The 17,437-nt window shown below is 41.6% G+C and overlaps 1 protein-coding gene across 1 annotated transcript in view; it reads left to right on the top strand.

The window, feature by feature from the left end:
* Window positions 1-5,215: 5,215 nt before the first annotated feature.
* Window positions 5,216-17,437, top strand: part of KIAA0895 (KIAA0895 ortholog) — a 58,505-nt gene continuing 46,283 nt past the window's right edge. The window contains 1 exon segment of the mRNA XM_030551357.1: window positions 5,216-5,641. Within this exon segment, the coding sequence (XP_030407217.1) occupies window positions 5,614-5,641 (28 nt within the window). The 5' untranslated portion in view covers window positions 5,216-5,613.

Below are 17,437 nucleotides of genomic sequence, written 5' to 3'. Positions count from 1 at the left end.
ACAAAGCTTGAATGGTGCACTGTCTTGGTTCTCTCTCTTCCTCTCACCTTATGCTTGAATGCTGAACACTTCCCTTTGCCGCACCTGCCTCAGACCCTGTGAAAGGGGGATAACCCACCATGGAGGTCCCTCATTGAAAAAGTCAGAGCTCCCAGGCTGTACTGCCTGCCCTTGAGGAACTCCACAGGACCGGTGAGGAGACAACCCTGGCCAGGCTAGACAAAGGCCACTCCACTCATGCAGATCCTGACTCTGGGAACTGGCTCTCCATAAATGAGACATCGCTGCAGGGGCAGCTGACTCTTCCTGTTATAGGTGCTTGAGCAGTGGCTGCTGAAGTCAATGGCAAAGCTTCCATGGTGCCGGACCAAGCTCTAGGAGAGAATTGAGATCTACATGCAAAGAAAGCTTCAGGGGCTCTTTGTGGTCATCTATTACTAAGTCCTTACCTCTTTTAAAAATCTGATTTGTTAAAAGTAGCCAAAATGGGATTTGAACTATTGCTCTCCAACAAGATTGAAGAGCACTGGAAAATCTGTATGATAAAAGGATAGAGAGTTTTTTTAGGCCCAAATACTGAAGTCTTAACTCTGTTTTTACTTAATCAAAACTACCACTGCCTTCAGTGAGAGTTTTGCCTCAGAAAAGACTGAACAAAAACCAAGGAAGGACTTCAGGATTTGTCCAGAGTTGGTAAAACATAGTGATCTAAGTTCAATGGGAAGGAAAAGGACATAAAGCCAAATTCTTCAGTCAGTTACACCTGTGCAAACCAATTAAAGTCTCTGGATGAGATCCACTCCTGCAGATGTAGGAAGATGGAATTTTGTACTAGCAATGGCTGCCACATTCCAGGGATTCACAATCAGGTGGGACAGGAAGTATTTCCAGTGCCACCATCCCTCATGATTCCATCAGGAAACAGCTTTAGGTACCAGATCGCTCCCAGGCTGTGCCACTCATTCCAGGCTGTGCTGGCTGCATGCAGTTCCTTGGCATATACCAGCACTGAATTTAGCCCCTTTATTCAGGCTAACTTAGGCCCTGCTTCAGGTCTTACTCTTTCAGAAAGATCTGCACAGTACCTTCTTGCCTTAAAGGTGTAGTCCCATTGAATAGGCCGGTTCATGAAAGTAAGGCGATTTGGCCCTCTCTAAACAAGTAGCATTGTCACCGTTTACAGGGAGAACTTTAGAATCCAGTCAGTCAGACAGTGATGTCATAGAGACTTTAGGAGAAGGTTCTAGAAAAGGTGCAACAGAAGAGAGAATCAATTAGAGGCAGATTGTTAGTGAAGTTGTTTGGTCAGAAACTAGTCAAGCAGTTAGCAGAACCATTAAACAGATAATGGGGGGAAACCCTTCCATTGCAACTGCTCTGAGTTTGTGCCAGATAATGTGAACTTTTTATTTCAGCTACCCTGGATCTGTACTAATCTTTCTGAGCAGAATAGAATTTCATGGACCACAGAAATTAGCCCAAACACAGGGACCAACACAGTGAGAGGAACAAAATAAAGCAGAGATTATTAAAAAAAAAAACAAAAAACTCGTGATTTGGCAGCATTACTTAAATTGATACAGAGTAGGGAACCACATAATATCTTTCTGCTTTTCTGGATCATACATGCACGGACAATAATGCTCCTGTAAGGATATTTTTCAATATGCAAGTAGGTCAAATTATATTTCTGATGAAACAAAGTGAAATGATCTCTGGAATGAATGCAATGTTGAAGTGGAGATTTTAAATCCCAGGTTCTGTTCCCATGTTAGCTTTAATTCTGTCTCTTAACAATGGGTGAATATGTTGAAATTGGGATTTAGATTTGTTTGTTTTCAGGAATCCTACTATTTAAGATAGTTTCCTATGAATATCATCTGATCCCAAACATCAGCCCCCAGAGCACAAGACTTCCACACCTCTCCCCACAATAACATCCATTCTCCCAAACAGTTGCTAGCTGCACCCCCAATTTATCTAGACATGTCTTTTCTGTGGAAGTCGGGGATCCTGCAGTATTTTACCCACTCTCCAACTCTACTGACTTTCCACGGAGAGCACAGTCTTTTTGTGGTGCTGTATCAGGTTTCAGTACATTTTTAAATGCACTAAATTCTTGTTATGACTACGTGAGCCAGATTTCCCTCTAGAGTGAGCTCATGTGCAGCAATGACCCCTGCTTAATAGACACTGTACAGAACGCAGTCAGTGCCTCTCCAAAGGCAATCCAGGCACTTGACTAAGCACCCTGCTTCCTCACTGCTGCTTGCTATTGCTGGCAGGGAAAATGCCAAACCTTGAGCAGCCTTCTCCACTTCCCACCTCCTGTTACCAGCAGGAAAACTGGCACTGAGGACTCAGGGGCTCCCTACCTCCAGAAACCACTGGGATCCTATGTAGTCCTTAATTCTGCTTACACTGGGATGACTGAATGCAAGCAGGAGTGTGAATGTGAGAGAAAAGAGGCATGAGGGAGAGGTAACCACCATGGATGGCAGGCAGCCAAAAAAGAATGGGAAGATGTCTGATGGGGAGAGGGAGGAATGTGAACTGAAACTATTTAATTTTTTCAAATGCTCTGGCTTCCAGTGACTTTGGGCTGTGGCCCCAAGACTCCACTGAATTAAGCTACCTTCAGGATCTATGGATCACTGAACCAATTCAGGACTCTCTCTGCATCCCCAACTTCACAGTAAAACAGAGAAAAATCAGGGAACTCTGAGTCTACATCAATCTGCAGACAATTAATTAAGTTACTTTACCAGACAGATATCCACTACCTACCACTGAGGACTTCATCTTACCATTTGCAGGATCCATGTACTTCTCCAAAATGGATCTGATTCAAGCTTAGCATTTAGCTGACTGCACCCAGAACTCATTCATATCTCCTGAGAGTAGGCTAGATTCATTAAAAGCAGCAAAGAGTCCTGTGGCACCTTATAGACTAACAGACGTTTTGGAGCATGAGCTTTTGTGGGTGAATACTCACTTTGTCGAATGCATGTAGTGGAATTTCCTGCTTTTACAGATCCAGACTAACACAGCTACCCCTCTGATACTAGATTCCTTAGTGGGTACACATTGCACTGGTATTTGCTGAAAACTGCACCCATGCAAGTGGGGGCTGCTGCACCCAAGGAAGTTCACCCTTGATGAAGAGAAGGCAATATCTGTTTCTCTGCTCCCCCTGGCTCTCAGGGTTCTGCAGGGGGAGGACAGCTCTTTAAATACTTCGGATGGGGATGTGTAGGAGCTCCACCAGCAAACACCATATGAGAGATATGCTAATTTAGCATGTTACCCAAGTGCATTGATGAACACCAATCAATTTGTTATTCTCTTATTCTGATTATTTGCATTGCTTGAACTGATTTGCTGTTTTTATTATAACTGCCAGGTATCATGTGAAATGATAACTGGCTTGTGAGCAGACTCTAACCTACCACGGATAGCTTGGTCTATCTATATTTTAAAAATGTGTTTATTAATTTCCTATGATTTTTTTGACTTGTAGAGAAGCCTGTAGGTTCGGATACTCCAGTGCTATCAAGATTTATTATAAATATACAAATTAGATCAATCTCTTTATAGGTTAAACTTAGATTTGCTTTGGACAGATTGCAAATCCTTTCTACCCCTAGAAGAATTCAAGTTAAAAAGGATCTAAAGTCTGTCAGCCTTCAACTATGTACTAGCTCTCATGTTAGTATAGATTCTGAGTTTTCATACCCCGGCTTTTGAGTACATATGAAGCTGCGGTGAGGGTAACATAAAGCATAAGGCTATCTATTTTTAAACTGTGACTGCTTGTATTGTGGTACAATCTGAAGCCTGGCTTTTAAACATTGCTTTTGTATCCTGTTGTTCTCCTTAGGTTCCTTGTACATAGCCTGGGAGAGTCAAGAATTTAGAAAACTACCAAAAATGGATGGGTGACACTTTGCTATCTAGATTCATGGCCTATAAACAGGGATAGAAAGAAGATACAAATCTATATGATCAGCATTATGTGGGGAGAGCCTAGTTACTCAGCCATTGTATTTTATATTTAAACATATCCGGTAGGAGGATTCATGGAGCTCCATGAAACATTTTCAGGTAGGACTCAGAATTAGATTTTTAACTTCTGTAGTGTCGGGGTTTGGACATTCATTTTCTGTTATATTGTAATACAATCAGGTGTCATGATTTTGTATTATTACGATTTAAGAAAAAAGTCCATATATGGTATGTTGTATATTTTTGTTAAATGGTTAATTCAAATACTAGACATTGTACATAATTGGAAAACAGTGACTGAAAGTGTCAACACAATGCTGAACAATTAGAAAATCAAAATGTATTACTGTACAAAGTGTATTCCAACAGAGTCTGATTCAAAAAATATTTATCTCAGTAATATTCTGAAGTCTGACGGAAAACAAAAACCTCCCAGAACAAATGTATGTTAGTTGGTCAAACAAATCTATGTGTCAAGGCAGTGTAACTAGCTGCTATTTGACATTTAGTGGGTATTTAAAATTTGTGTAACTTACATGTCAAGGGAGGGGGATGGGTGTCATAAAAAGAAAGGCAAACAGGCTGCTCTAACATACAACAGCCTCCCTGCTTTGAATTGCATCCACAGCATCATCCAAACTCAGATGCCAAAATGCAGCCCTAGTGTAAGTGGATACAACTAGCAATAATTTCAGTGAGAATTGACACTGATTACACTAAGATTCAATTCGGGCTCCCGAGATTTCATAGTGGTGTACGTCACACTAAGTTTGCACATGCACTTAATGTTAAATTGGCACAAGTCTCATTACTGGGGCACTTATATCCATTTTTCTACGTTATAGTCGAGGTGTAACTTACACTATAATTTATTTCATTGCTGAATTTGGTCCGGTATTTGCATTTACATCAACTAGAGTAATATCACAAGAGATCAAACTGGAAAAATAAAAGTAGGGGTATTGGCCCAACTCTGCCCACTTGAAATGGCATGGGGAGGTGTCAGCCACAGTCCACTGTGCAGATCTCCACGTCGGCTATGGCATACAAAGCACTGCCGCGTGAGTGTGGCATGTCTGGGGTTGGCAACGCTGCTTAACCTCCCTCCCAGACTACAAATTCCAGGATGCAACGCGTCACCTCGCTCCCGGCTGTGCATAGGACTGCTGGGGGGATCGTTGTGGCGCACTGCATGCTGGGACTTGTAGTCTCCATCCGGAAAACCGCATTGTGTCCCTCTTTGCGCGGGTGCTGGGTTTTGTTGTTCCGTTCGTCTCGTCCTAGGGCTGTGCCGTGCCATGGAAGGCTGGCGGGTGTCCTGGCAACAGAGCCTAGGCAGCCCTTTTCCTGCTGTCCCTGAAGCAGGGAGTAGGGGAGGCAGCAGCTGCTGCTAGGTGTGCAGTGCCCCCTCCCCACTGCTGCAGCCACCTCAGCCCTCTCCTCGCCTGCCTCCCCCTTTCACCAGCCTGTGGATAAACAAAAGGAGGATACTGTCTCCACCCTGCTCCTTGCCTGTGTCTCACAGCTCTTCATGCAGAGGGGGCACATTTAGGGTGTTAGGGCAGGAGAGGTAGACACACACACACACACACACAGACTGCAAAAGGAATGATGCTTGAATCCATCCGTGTCACTGGTGAGTATTACTATTCATTATTATCATGATTACCATTAGCTTTCAATCCTTCCTTTCCCATCCTATTCCTGCAGTTGCCAACTACCGCAGGGAAGCAACAGTTTAAGCAGGTAAAGTGATAAAAATGGCATAAAATACCCCCTCTCCCTATTAAATTATTAAATAAATGATAATATTTAGTTTCTGATGTGCCTTCCGTCCCCTGATGAAGTTGGGATGCTGCACTGTTATAATGTTTATAATTAATAACAAGCACATTGGAATAAAGCAATACTAAAACCAAACAAACCCGAAATTAAATACTAAATTACTCATAATTTTGTGGCCATCTCTCACCTGCTGATATATGTTCTACGGAACAGCCTTGCAAAAATATAAACATTTCCTAGCAACATCAATTAAAATGATATCAAAACAGAAGAAACCTGTAAAATGGCAATCAAATAAAATACTAAATGATCTCACTTAGTTTATAAACCCCTCACTTCCTGGGTGTTCAGTGACAAGGTGACTTGGGGTGCTGCAGACCTAAACAGTGTAAAAAGTTAATGAGAAAAGGGAGAGAACAAAGGAGGGAATGTAAAAATCAAATAAAACACTAAACAAGAATGCTAATAATTTTGTTTATGAGGCACCCTTGTTGTGTTGTAGAATTAAAATGTAACTGCAGCATTTTAATGAAAACATGAGAGGTAATAAAAGAAGCAAATAAAGCATTAAATAATAGTAAGAATTATTGACAATTATTTCTTCAGTATCTTTCTGATCCCTTTGCGACTAATATGCTTAGAGAACTGTGCAAACAGTTACCATATAAAACATCAATAATAGAGAAAGCAGCATAGACTATAAATACCAATTAAAAAACTACTACATAATAAATGCATTGTATAGGAATAAATATATGTACAGTACTGTATAAAATTACTTTTAAACTACAGGGATATCCCATTAACTTCCTGCAATTTGAAACTAATTGTGTTTTGTTTTTCCCTGTACAATTTCTTTGTTAAAAGATAGTCATTTTGTACATCATTTCTTAAAGTGCTTCTGGCCAATACAACCCGTCACTGGGAAACCTGTCCAGCAATGAGGGGGCATGATGGAGTTGATTGTAAGTGCACTGTCACAAGACATTGTTATGCTCATTATTAGGATTGCTTTTAATTAGCATTAACCTGAGTACCTTTATAGGCTTTTTAAATGTGTATGGCTTCAGATTGCTAGTGGCACTGTCAGTTGAGGGATGGTGAAAATATCAGTAGTTGGGGAAGTTAAAGGAATAGAAATAAGGATTAGAGAGAATAGATGAAGTTTCCCCTAGAAATGTACAGTAATAATAATCATTTAAAATTATAGTTAACCATGAAGGTATCACTTTTAGGTTCTGATTCTGCTACTGAATCTGAATAATATCATAAATGATCTGGAAAAATGGATAAAAAGTGAGGTGACAAAGTTTGCAGATGATATAAAATTACTCAAGATTTCAGTCAGCTTTGAACTTAACGAAGAGTTAAAAGGAATCTCATAAAACTGGGTGACTGTGCAAGAAAATGAGAGATGAAATTCAGTGTCGATAAATACAAAGCAATGCACATAGAAAACATAATCCAAATGACGGGGTCTAAATTAGCTGTTACCACTCAAGAAAGAGATCTTGGAGTCACTGTGGGTTGTTCTCTGAAAACTTCTGCATAATGTGCAGCAGCAGTCACAACAGCTAACAGAATGTTAAGAACCATTAAGAAAGGGATAGATGATATGACAGAAAACATCATAATGCCACTATATAAATCCATGATACACTCACACCCTGAATACTGGGTGCAGTTCTGAGCACCAGTCTCCAAAAAGATATATTAGAATAGGAGAAAGTACAGAGAAGGGAAACAAACATGATTACAGGAGTGGAACAGCCTCCATATGGGGAGAAATAAAAAAGTTTGGGACTGTTCATCTTAGGCCTGGTCTACGCTACAGGTTTATCTCAAATTTAGCAGCATTAAACCGAATTAACCCTGCACCCATCCACACAACGAAGCCATTTATTTTGATATAAAGGGCTCTTAATATCGATATGTGTACTCCTCCCTTATGAGGGGAGTAGAGCTAAAATCAGTATTGCCATTTTGAATTACGGTTAGTGTAGCCGCAATTCAGTGGTATTGGCCTCCGGGAGCTATCCCACAGTGCACCATTGTGACCGCTCTGGACAGCAGTCTGAACTCGGATGCACTATCCAGTAAACAGGAAAAGCCCCATGAACTTTTGAATTTCATTTCCTGTTTGCCCAGCGTGGTGACCATGCAGTCCCAGAATCAAAAAAGAGCTCAAGCATGGACCGTATGGGAGATACTGAATCTGATCTCTGTATGGGGAGATGAATCTGTTCTATCAGAACTCCGTTCCAATAGGCGAAATGCCAAAACATATGAAAAAATCTTCAAGGCTATGATGGACAGAGGCCACAACAGGGACTCAACATAGTGCTGCGTGAAACTTAAGGAGCTGAGACAAGCGTACCAGAAAGCCAAAGAATCAAATGGACGCTCACAGAGGGTGGGGCAACTGACGACTGTAGCTATCCCACAGTTCCTGCACTCTCCGAAAACCATTTGAATTCTTGGCTGAGCTCCCAAAGTCTGAAGGGTCGAAAACATTGTCACTGGTGGTTCAGGGTATATGTCGTCAGCCCCCCACCCGCTTCCATGAAAGCAAAGGGAAAAAAATCGTTTATCGCCTTTTTTCACTGTCACCATACGTCTACTGGCAGCATCCCTTTCCCTTCCCTTCCCTTGTGGATGGCAGACGATACAGCAGGACTGGTATCCGTCATTGTCGTCCCGTGAGTGCTCCTGGCTGACCTCGGTGAGGTCGGCCGGGGGACCTGGGCAAAAATGGGAATGACTCCAGGTCATTCTGTTCTTTAAGTTTTGTCTAATGGAGATTCACTCCTGCCTGGAATATCATGGCAGCTGGAGGCTGCCCTCCTCTCCCTCCTTTGATTTCTGCTTGCAGAGGCAATAAAGTCAGTGTTATTTCTTATTCATGCATTCTTTATTACTTCATCACAAAAATGGGGGGATAACTGCCACGGTAGCCCAGGAGGGGTGGGGCAGGAGGGAAGCAATGGATGGCATTGTTGCAGGGGCATCCCCTAGAATGGCATGAAGCTCATCATTTCTGCGGGATATCTGAGGCTCTGACCCAGAACATCCATTTGCCTCTCTGGTTCTTCAGTAGGCTTGCCTGATATTCTAGGTAGGACTGACTCTCCATTAGACAAAACTTAAAGAAGAGAATGACCTGGGGAGTCATTCCCATTTTTGTCCACGCGCCCCCGACCGACCTCACCAAGGCTGGCCAGGAGCACCCATGACAGCAGCAGATGGTACAGTATGACTGGTAACCGTCATTGTCAACTTGCAAAGCAGCAGACGGTACAGTAGAGTTGGTAACTGTCTTTGCTAACTTGCAAAGGCAAGGGGATGCTACTGTGTAGTGCTGCAGTACCACGTCTGTTAGCAACATCCAGTAGACATACGGTGACAAAAAAGGTGAAAAAAGACTGAACGGGCTCCATGATTGCTGTGCTATGGCGTCTGCATGGGCAATCCAGGGAAAAGGGTGCAAAATGATTGTCTGCCGTTGCTTTCATGGAGGGAGGATTGACTGATGACATTTACCCATAACCACCCATGACAAATTTTTTGCCCCATCAGGCATTGGTATCTCAACCCAGAATTCCAATGGGCGGAGGAGACTGCGGGAACTATGGGATAGCTATGGAATAGCTACCCATAGTGCAACGCTCCGGAAGTTGACGCTAGCCTCGGTACATGGACGCACACCGCCAAATTAATATGGTTAGTGTGGCCACGTGCACTCGACTTTATACAATGTTTTCAAAAATCGGTTTCTGTAAAATCAGAATAATCCTGTAGTGTAGACATATCCTTAGAAAAGAGATCATTAAGGGAGAATACATAGAGGTCTATAAACTCAGGAATGGTGTGGAGAAAGTGAATAAGAAAGCGTTATTTACCCTTTCACACATAACAAGTATCAGGGGTCTCCCAATGAAATTAATAGGCCAGTAGGTTTAAAACAAACAAAAGAAAATACTTCATACAACACACAGTCAACCTGTGGAACTCATTGCCAAGGGATGTTGTCAAGGCCAAAAGTATATATGAGTTCAAAAAAGAACTAGATAAGTTCATGGAGGATAGGTCCATCAATGGTTATTAGCCAGGATTTCAGGGATACAATTTGATTCTCTGGGTGTCACTAAACCTATGACTGCCAGAAGATGGGTCTGAACAACACTAGATAAATTGTCCTATTCTGTTCATTTCTGCTGGACCACTGGTCTTACCCAAAGTGGTCATTCTTATGAAACTCTGTGCCTCAATGGAACCCAGTTGAAGCCACTGGGCTGAAACTTACCCTTGCAGCTAAATTTATAGTTTTAATATAAAAAATATACTTTGAATAGCAGATATTAGGTTGCAGGATACAAATGTAAAGTAGAATTTTTAAAGAATCTTACAACCAGCGTTGACTTCTAAAATTTAATTTTGCAGGCATTTTGTAACACAGAGTAGACCCTGTAGATAGGCAATTATCTGTTTTAATGTATGAGCTATTATGATGGCATGAAAATTAGCCATTATGCATGCTCAGTGGAATTACTTTTTATTGAGCTTACTGACAAGCTGTACAATTAAAAACTATTTTCAGTCAATGGCACAGCTGGTCACACTGCCTATATGGCTCAGGTTTCCCAACACTTTCCATTGTAAGACCCACATTGTGAGCCTCTGGAAAAATCTCACTTCACACAGCTAGAGACTTAGCAGACACGAGAATGTCTTGGACACTTGTAAAGTTGTCTAAAAATGCTAAGTATCTGAAAAATGTGGTTCTAGGTGTCTCAGATTGTGCACCCAAAATTAGTGGACATTTGACAATTTTGGCTTTAACTTTGCTGTGCTACAGTTCCCCAGCTGTAAATTGGGGATAGTACCACCATCTAATCTCACAGTAGTACTGTGAAGAGAAATTCATTAATGTCTGTAAGCACCCGGATACTATCATTGTGAGAGCACTACAGAAATGCCTAGGAGCAAATTGATAATTTGGTATTACGTGCAGGGTTAGGATGGTGTGCATTAAATAATTCCTGAGGCTTACTGAATGAGTGTAAAAAGAAATATTGCCTAAATACACATAACTATACATATAATTCCCATTAATAAAGAGTGTATCATAATGCAGATGCACACGGAGGCTGAATTAAGGTTGCACAGGCATCTTTTGAGTCCTTTACTTTGCAATCCAATTGTTCTTCTAACATAGTCCCCCCCCATGTCAGATGTACTATATATGCCCCTATACATGTGAAGTCTCTGTAGATTGTAAATTCTTCAGGTAGGCATCATGGACCAGCTTCATCACCAGGACAGGGAATAAGTGGAGGTGACTGAAGGCTAGCCTATTCATGGTCAACCAGAGTCCTGCAAAGGGTGACCAGATGAGAGGGAGAAAATATCGGGACACAATGGGACAGGGGGGCCCCCGGCGGAGCAAAAAAAAAAAAAAAAAGCCAGTGCTGCCGGTAGAGCAGCGAGAGAGAGGAAAAAAAAAAAGCCAAGTACTGGTGGCGGAGCAGCGAGGTGGGAAAACAAAAAAAGCCGAGTGCTGCCAGCGGAGCAGCGAAGGGGAAAAAAAAAAAGGGCGAGTGCTGCCGGCGGAGCAGCAAAATAAATAAATAAATAAATAAGGTGAGTGCTGCCGGCGGAACGAAATATCGGGACAAATTGATCCCTACCAAAGATCAGTCAGGATGTGGGATAAACACCTAAATATCAGGATGGTCCCGATTTTATCAGGACATCTGGTCCTGCACGGACCCCGTGTAGATTAGGGCAGCCTAGAAGGCCACCTTAAGATATGTCCCTGTTTCAGCAGCATCGTAAGGTTTTGCATTGATACAGAATCACCAGAATGCGGATCTGCCTTAGCCATACTCACCCAATACATCGCTGTTCCACCTCAGAATGCTCCCTATCGTGGGGGGCACCAGGTCACTTTGCATAGGGTTCCCCAATACTGGGACTGTTCCCCAGAGAGGCCTTATACTTGCCCTAGGGCAGTGACTCACATCCTGTGTCTTCATATGTGCGTTTACAGAGCCAAACACTGTTTATTGCACCCATCCTTAGATCAGTCTCCCCCTTGCTTACTGCAGAGACTGGTTGCTACTGCAATGTAACTTATAAATAATGAGTCAGCTAGAATATGTTTATCATTATAAAAAAAGGATGGCCAGACAGGATTTTTTTGTTGTCACTGTGCTGCAAACCTTGGTCACTGAGCACCACTGTGAAAGAAGTGTTTAGGAGTCAGAAGCTGAGGCTTCAAAAGCACTGGCCTCTGTCATTTGAGCTAAATAAGAATATGGTGCACATACACATTTATGATATTGAATAGTCAACAGAATTTTGATTCTGCAGCCCTCTGCACAAACAATGCACATTAGCTTGAGTCTTCAATAAAGTCAGAGCATGTACCATCTATTAAATGTTCATGACAAATACTGAATAGTTTACAAGTTTAAAAATACCCCCAAAAACAAAACTGCAAATTTATGGGATGAGTCAGAGGGAGGACATCAGTCCTGAAGAAATTAGTGAGATATCTTCCCTACAACTTTCCATTTTAGATTTTTGCTACTTTATTATTTTGTACATGCTGTAAACTACTTGGCCTTTCTGCAAAGTAGACCGCCAAACACATGATGTTATTGTGTGTGGTTGCTGTTATTGAATAGAAAAAAAAATCATATTAGGGTAACTTATTGAGAGTTATGCTCTAAAATGACAGTCACAAGATTTAAAAATCACGGCTATATCTTTATCTTCCCACAATTAAACACACAGGAGAGTAGGCTGGGGAAAAAATCTTTCTGATGACCTCCGTGCAAAGATTCCCCCCTCTCCCAATCAATACAGTGAGTGGGACAGAATTTGCCCCTTATATAGCAAAGACCACTGTCTGTGTGTGACATGCAGCCTAATTCCACAGGGGGTCATTACACAAACTAAAAACTATTTCCCCATGCTAATTTTCCCCCTACTGTACTCACACCATCTTGTCAACTGTTTGAAATTGGCCATCTTGATTATCACTACAAAAGTTTTTTTTTTCCTTAATTGATTGGCATCCGATGAACTGGGTTTTAGCTCACAAAAGCTTATGCCCAAATAAAGTTGGTAGTCTCTAAGGTGCCACAAGTGCTCCTTGTTCTTTTTAATGTAATAAATGATGCTATTAACATGCCAGTTTCAAGATGTTGAAAGCAAATAATTTCAGTAAGAAATTATATGAAATTTAAATCTATATTAATCATTTCTAATAACCTCCAACAAATGTTTGCTGCCACTGTGTTTCTACATGATCTGAAGCTAGGTATAGGTTACAATAAATGCAGTTTATAAATGCAAAATATATGTTAACGCAACATTTTGATGAGGTTCCACATACATAAATAACAAAAGGCAGAATTATGGCTCCCACAACAACCACAACTCATCCCCAGTCTTGGGCCTGAGTCTCCTTTTGTAGTGGGATAAATCACATGTAACTCCACTTAAGTAAATGGAGCTATAGGAGTATAAAGCCATTGTAAAAGAAATCAGAATCAAGTTCTGTATATTTTCTATTGCTGTACAGTACATGGTGTTGATTTTCATGCTGTTCTATGAACCTTCAGTGTGCCTGAGCTGTAGCTGCTGTAGAAATCCTGACGATTTCCTGACTTTTGTGTGTTAAGAACTTAGCCATAATATTGCAGAAAGTATTTCACATTTAATTGCAGGTTGGTTATAAAAGCAGGAAAAGGGGAATAAGGAGAAAACTACCCAGTCAATGTACAAGTTAATCCACAGGTGTTAGGGAGGAACTGCACAATTGGGTAGGGCCTCAGTGTTCGCAGCTGCTGTGTGTTGCAGAGGGGAGAAAAAACATGGAGAAAGCCAAACTGGGATAATGTGGTTTTAAGAGACTCTAATGGTTTTTTGTCAGAGGTATTATGTTTTTGTGATACAGTTTAGTTGCTGGGTATTGTGCAGTGGCATCAACTGAAAGAACCTGTGTGTATATCATATAGTTTTAGAGAGGTCATCAGAGCTGCCCAGAGTCTGGAACAGATGCTGTTTTTAATTTTATTTTGTTGTATAAATTGAAATAAATAAAATAAAGTCAGGAAATTCATAATTATACTTCTGAGAACAGTTGTAACTTGGTCCCCTTGCACGTAGACGGTAGGGCATAAAAGCTGGCACCATGTACAGTAATGTGATATACAGTATGGTATCAACTCATCACTTATGTGTGAGGGGGCCAATTTATGGGAGTTTTAATCTTAGTATTAGCAGTTTTGTATTTAAAACAGGCAACCTCTTGTGGATTCTGTTTAATAGAACTGGTTTTCTTAGAAGCCAACACATTTTTTGATTGGATAAAGCTATTTGTTGGTAGGCTGTAGTTGGATTTAAAACAATGTACACCTGTACCCCAATATAACGCTGTTCTCGGGAGCCAAAAAATCTTACTTTGTTATAGGTGAAATTGCATTCTATCGACCTTGCTTTGATCTGCTGGAGTGTGTAGCCCCCTTTGAGTGCGGCTTTACTGCGTTATATCCGAATTCGTGTTATATCAGGTCGCGTTATATCGGGTTAGAGGTGTAGTATAACCCTTCACCACATAAATTCCTATAACACGTGAATATACTTCAGCAACCATCTTTCTTTTATACTTTTTTTATATATTGCAAATCCTGATTTGTTTTTATATGGTTTCAAAGAGAAGTAGAGAAGGTCCTGTAGTTGTAAATTAGATAACACATACCAGTGAAATGGATTGTCATACATCATTTTATTTTATTTATTCAAGGCCAGGTCATCAAGGTAGTAGAAATTCATAGGAGGGTGTTACCATGTTTTGCTTTTCTAAGTTACTCTCTTTACTAAATATTTCAAAATTAAAAAAAAACAAAACACCACCACCACCACAACCCCAACAATTGACTGGAATGGTTTTACATTTTCAAGGCTCTCTGCAACACAGAGCTAGAGAAGCATTTTACTTTCACATGAAAGCCAAGATTAGCTTTGTTTTTATTGGGGCTTTCTGCCTTAGGCTTTGTGGTCCCCAAAGGCAACCTCAGTGTGCACATCTATCACATACAAGGTGAAATTCATCCCTGTGCAGAGTATCAACTTATGGCCTATGCGCCACTTATGGCCCCTTCAATCCTATTTTGAGTACTTAAATGGAACTTAAATGGTGCAGAGGCCTAGAAACAGATTTCCATGAGTGCTCAGCACTCCCATTTGGGGCTAGGTTTTCAAACACCTAACTGAAATGGTGAGATTTCAAAAGTACTCAGCACCAGGTTGTTCCTATTGAGAGCAATGAGAAAAATGCTGGGTTTTGAAAATCGGGCCACTTTGTGTAGGTGCCTGAACAGGAATGGAGCTGCTTTGGAATATTCTGCCACTGGTGCTGGTCTCTGCACTGGGGTGAATTTCACTCACAATTACAGGCTTTTTAATGCATGAAGGCATTTGTGTGTGCATATGCAGTAATTAAGCAGCTAATTACTATATGTGCATAACAAGTGAGTGATTTTGTGTATATCAAATTAGAGGCCACATTGATGCTGCATGAAAACTTGCCTGTAGGGCACACTATTAAAAGGTATTTTCAAGTATTTCAGAACATTTCGGTGAAAAAACCAACTAGTTTTAGCAATCTCATCTGATAAAGGTCAAGCAGACCAAAGAGGTTGATTTCTTGAATGGCTTTGGTGCAGTTGTAGCGCTAAGACATTGCTTCTAGTAAACTTGATTTGCCAGCTCATGGCCCTACTGCTATTGGGAAAACAGATCTGTAAGACTTACCTTGGTTAACGAAGTGAAAACATATTAAATCATATAGAACTTGGCCATTTTGGAGTTCAGCCCAAATCAGTCAGGGGTTGTGTCACCACCTGCCGTTTAGCCCAGGGTGCCCTTGTGCTGTGCAACTTTCATTCAGACCCTTGATAGCAACAGCCTGATTACAACACAGTCACCTCACCCTGGCTCCCACCAGCCTACTTACTCCTTGCAGGGTGACACTAACAGCCTTTCCAGCCCTGGGTTTCCCCCATACCATCTCCTCTTTTGTGCTCAGCCCCTCTCACTGTAGCACGTCACCACCTGCGCTGTAGCCTGGGCTGAAGCTATTGTGCTATAAATGGGCTGCTGGTATCAGGGTTCTGAGCAGCAGCTAAACACAGAGGCACCCAGGGCTACAGGGCATGCAGGAACACAACTCCCTACTGGCCTGGATTGAACCCCAAAGTATCACAGCCATATGCTACATATAATTTTTTAAACCAAAAATTCACACTGATCTCAATAGTAATTCTGCAATTATATCAAATGAACTCCCGGTGTAGTCTGTGCTATGTCGACAGGAGGGCTTCTCTCATCTACATAGCTACCACCTCTCAGGGAGGTGGAGTACCTACATGGATGGGGGAAACTCTCCCATCATCACAGGTAGTATCTTCTCTAAACGCTACAGCAGCACTGTAAGTGTAAACAAGATCTCAAAATCAAATAGGGGAGGAGGCTCCCAGTCATTCCTAGCAATCAAGAAGGTGGCAAGGAGGGTTGCCACTTTTTAAATCATTGGTAACTGGAGCCCCAAAGCTCTGCCCCATCTCTTCCCCCAAGGCCACTTTCTTGCTCTGCTTCTTCCTTGCAAGGCTTTGCCCCCGATCTGCCTCTTCCCTCAAGGCACCGCCCATGCTCAGCATCTTCCCCCCAGGCCCTGCCCCCATCACTCACTCCTCTTCGCTTCACTTGCTGGATCATCTGAAAGAGCCTGCCTACAGGTAGGAGGCAGCTCCGGCTTAGCAGGGTTAGTGTGGGTTAATGACCCAGCGCCTTCCCCCCACTCCACGGTAACTGGACTTTTCATTCAGGTGCTATTTAGGGTTGCCAGGTCTCCTTTTCGACCGGACTGTCCTGTCAAAAATTGGACAACTGGCAACCCTAAATGGCACTCAAACACAGAAGCCAAAAATCAGATTGTTCTGGGTAAGACCTGGATGGGTGGCAGCCCTAATGGAAGGTTCCCTATTAGCAGTCAGGAAAAGGAAGAGGGATATCTTTAATGGTGTATATATAAACTGTGCACTTAAAAGGGACGCCATCAAACTATGGAAAAAATCATTGTCTAAATTTATTTGGCCGATTTTACTACTTGTAGCTCTTAGGATTACTAAAAATGAAAACAAAAATTAGAGGAAAATAACATTAGTTTATTCACTTGTGCATTTGACAGCAATGTTTCAAATCACTTTCATTCTTTCCCTGTCAGTTTTTCCTGTTAATTGTGTGGGTCTCATGCAGTAATAGAGGAGGGATTTATTTATTTTAAATGTGGTTTTAACAATTGGCAGAAGGATTTGGGGGGTGGTATAGGGCCTGCAACTAAAAAGTATACTAGATTTCAGGTGGACAGTTTTCCTTTAAGATCTGATACTACCTTGAATGGAAAAACTCCTGTTGCAATGCATTGGAGTTGGGAGCATATGGGTCAAGGACAGTGTTTTGTGCATAGCTTGTACATTTTTGCTTGCACGCCTAATGGTACAGCTCACACAAAATATAGAGCAAATATGGCTGTGTACCATGTTCTCAGTCAGTCTAACAGATCTGCAAAACTGAC

The sequence above is a fragment of the Gopherus evgoodei genome, chromosome 2 (assembly GCF_007399415.2).
Source record: "Gopherus evgoodei ecotype Sinaloan lineage chromosome 2, rGopEvg1_v1.p, whole genome shotgun sequence".
In the NCBI taxonomy this organism is placed as follows: domain Eukaryota; kingdom Metazoa; phylum Chordata; order Testudines; family Testudinidae; genus Gopherus; species Gopherus evgoodei.
The sequence above is the reverse complement of the archived record's forward strand: the minus strand, read 5'-3'. Positions and strand labels throughout refer to the sequence as shown.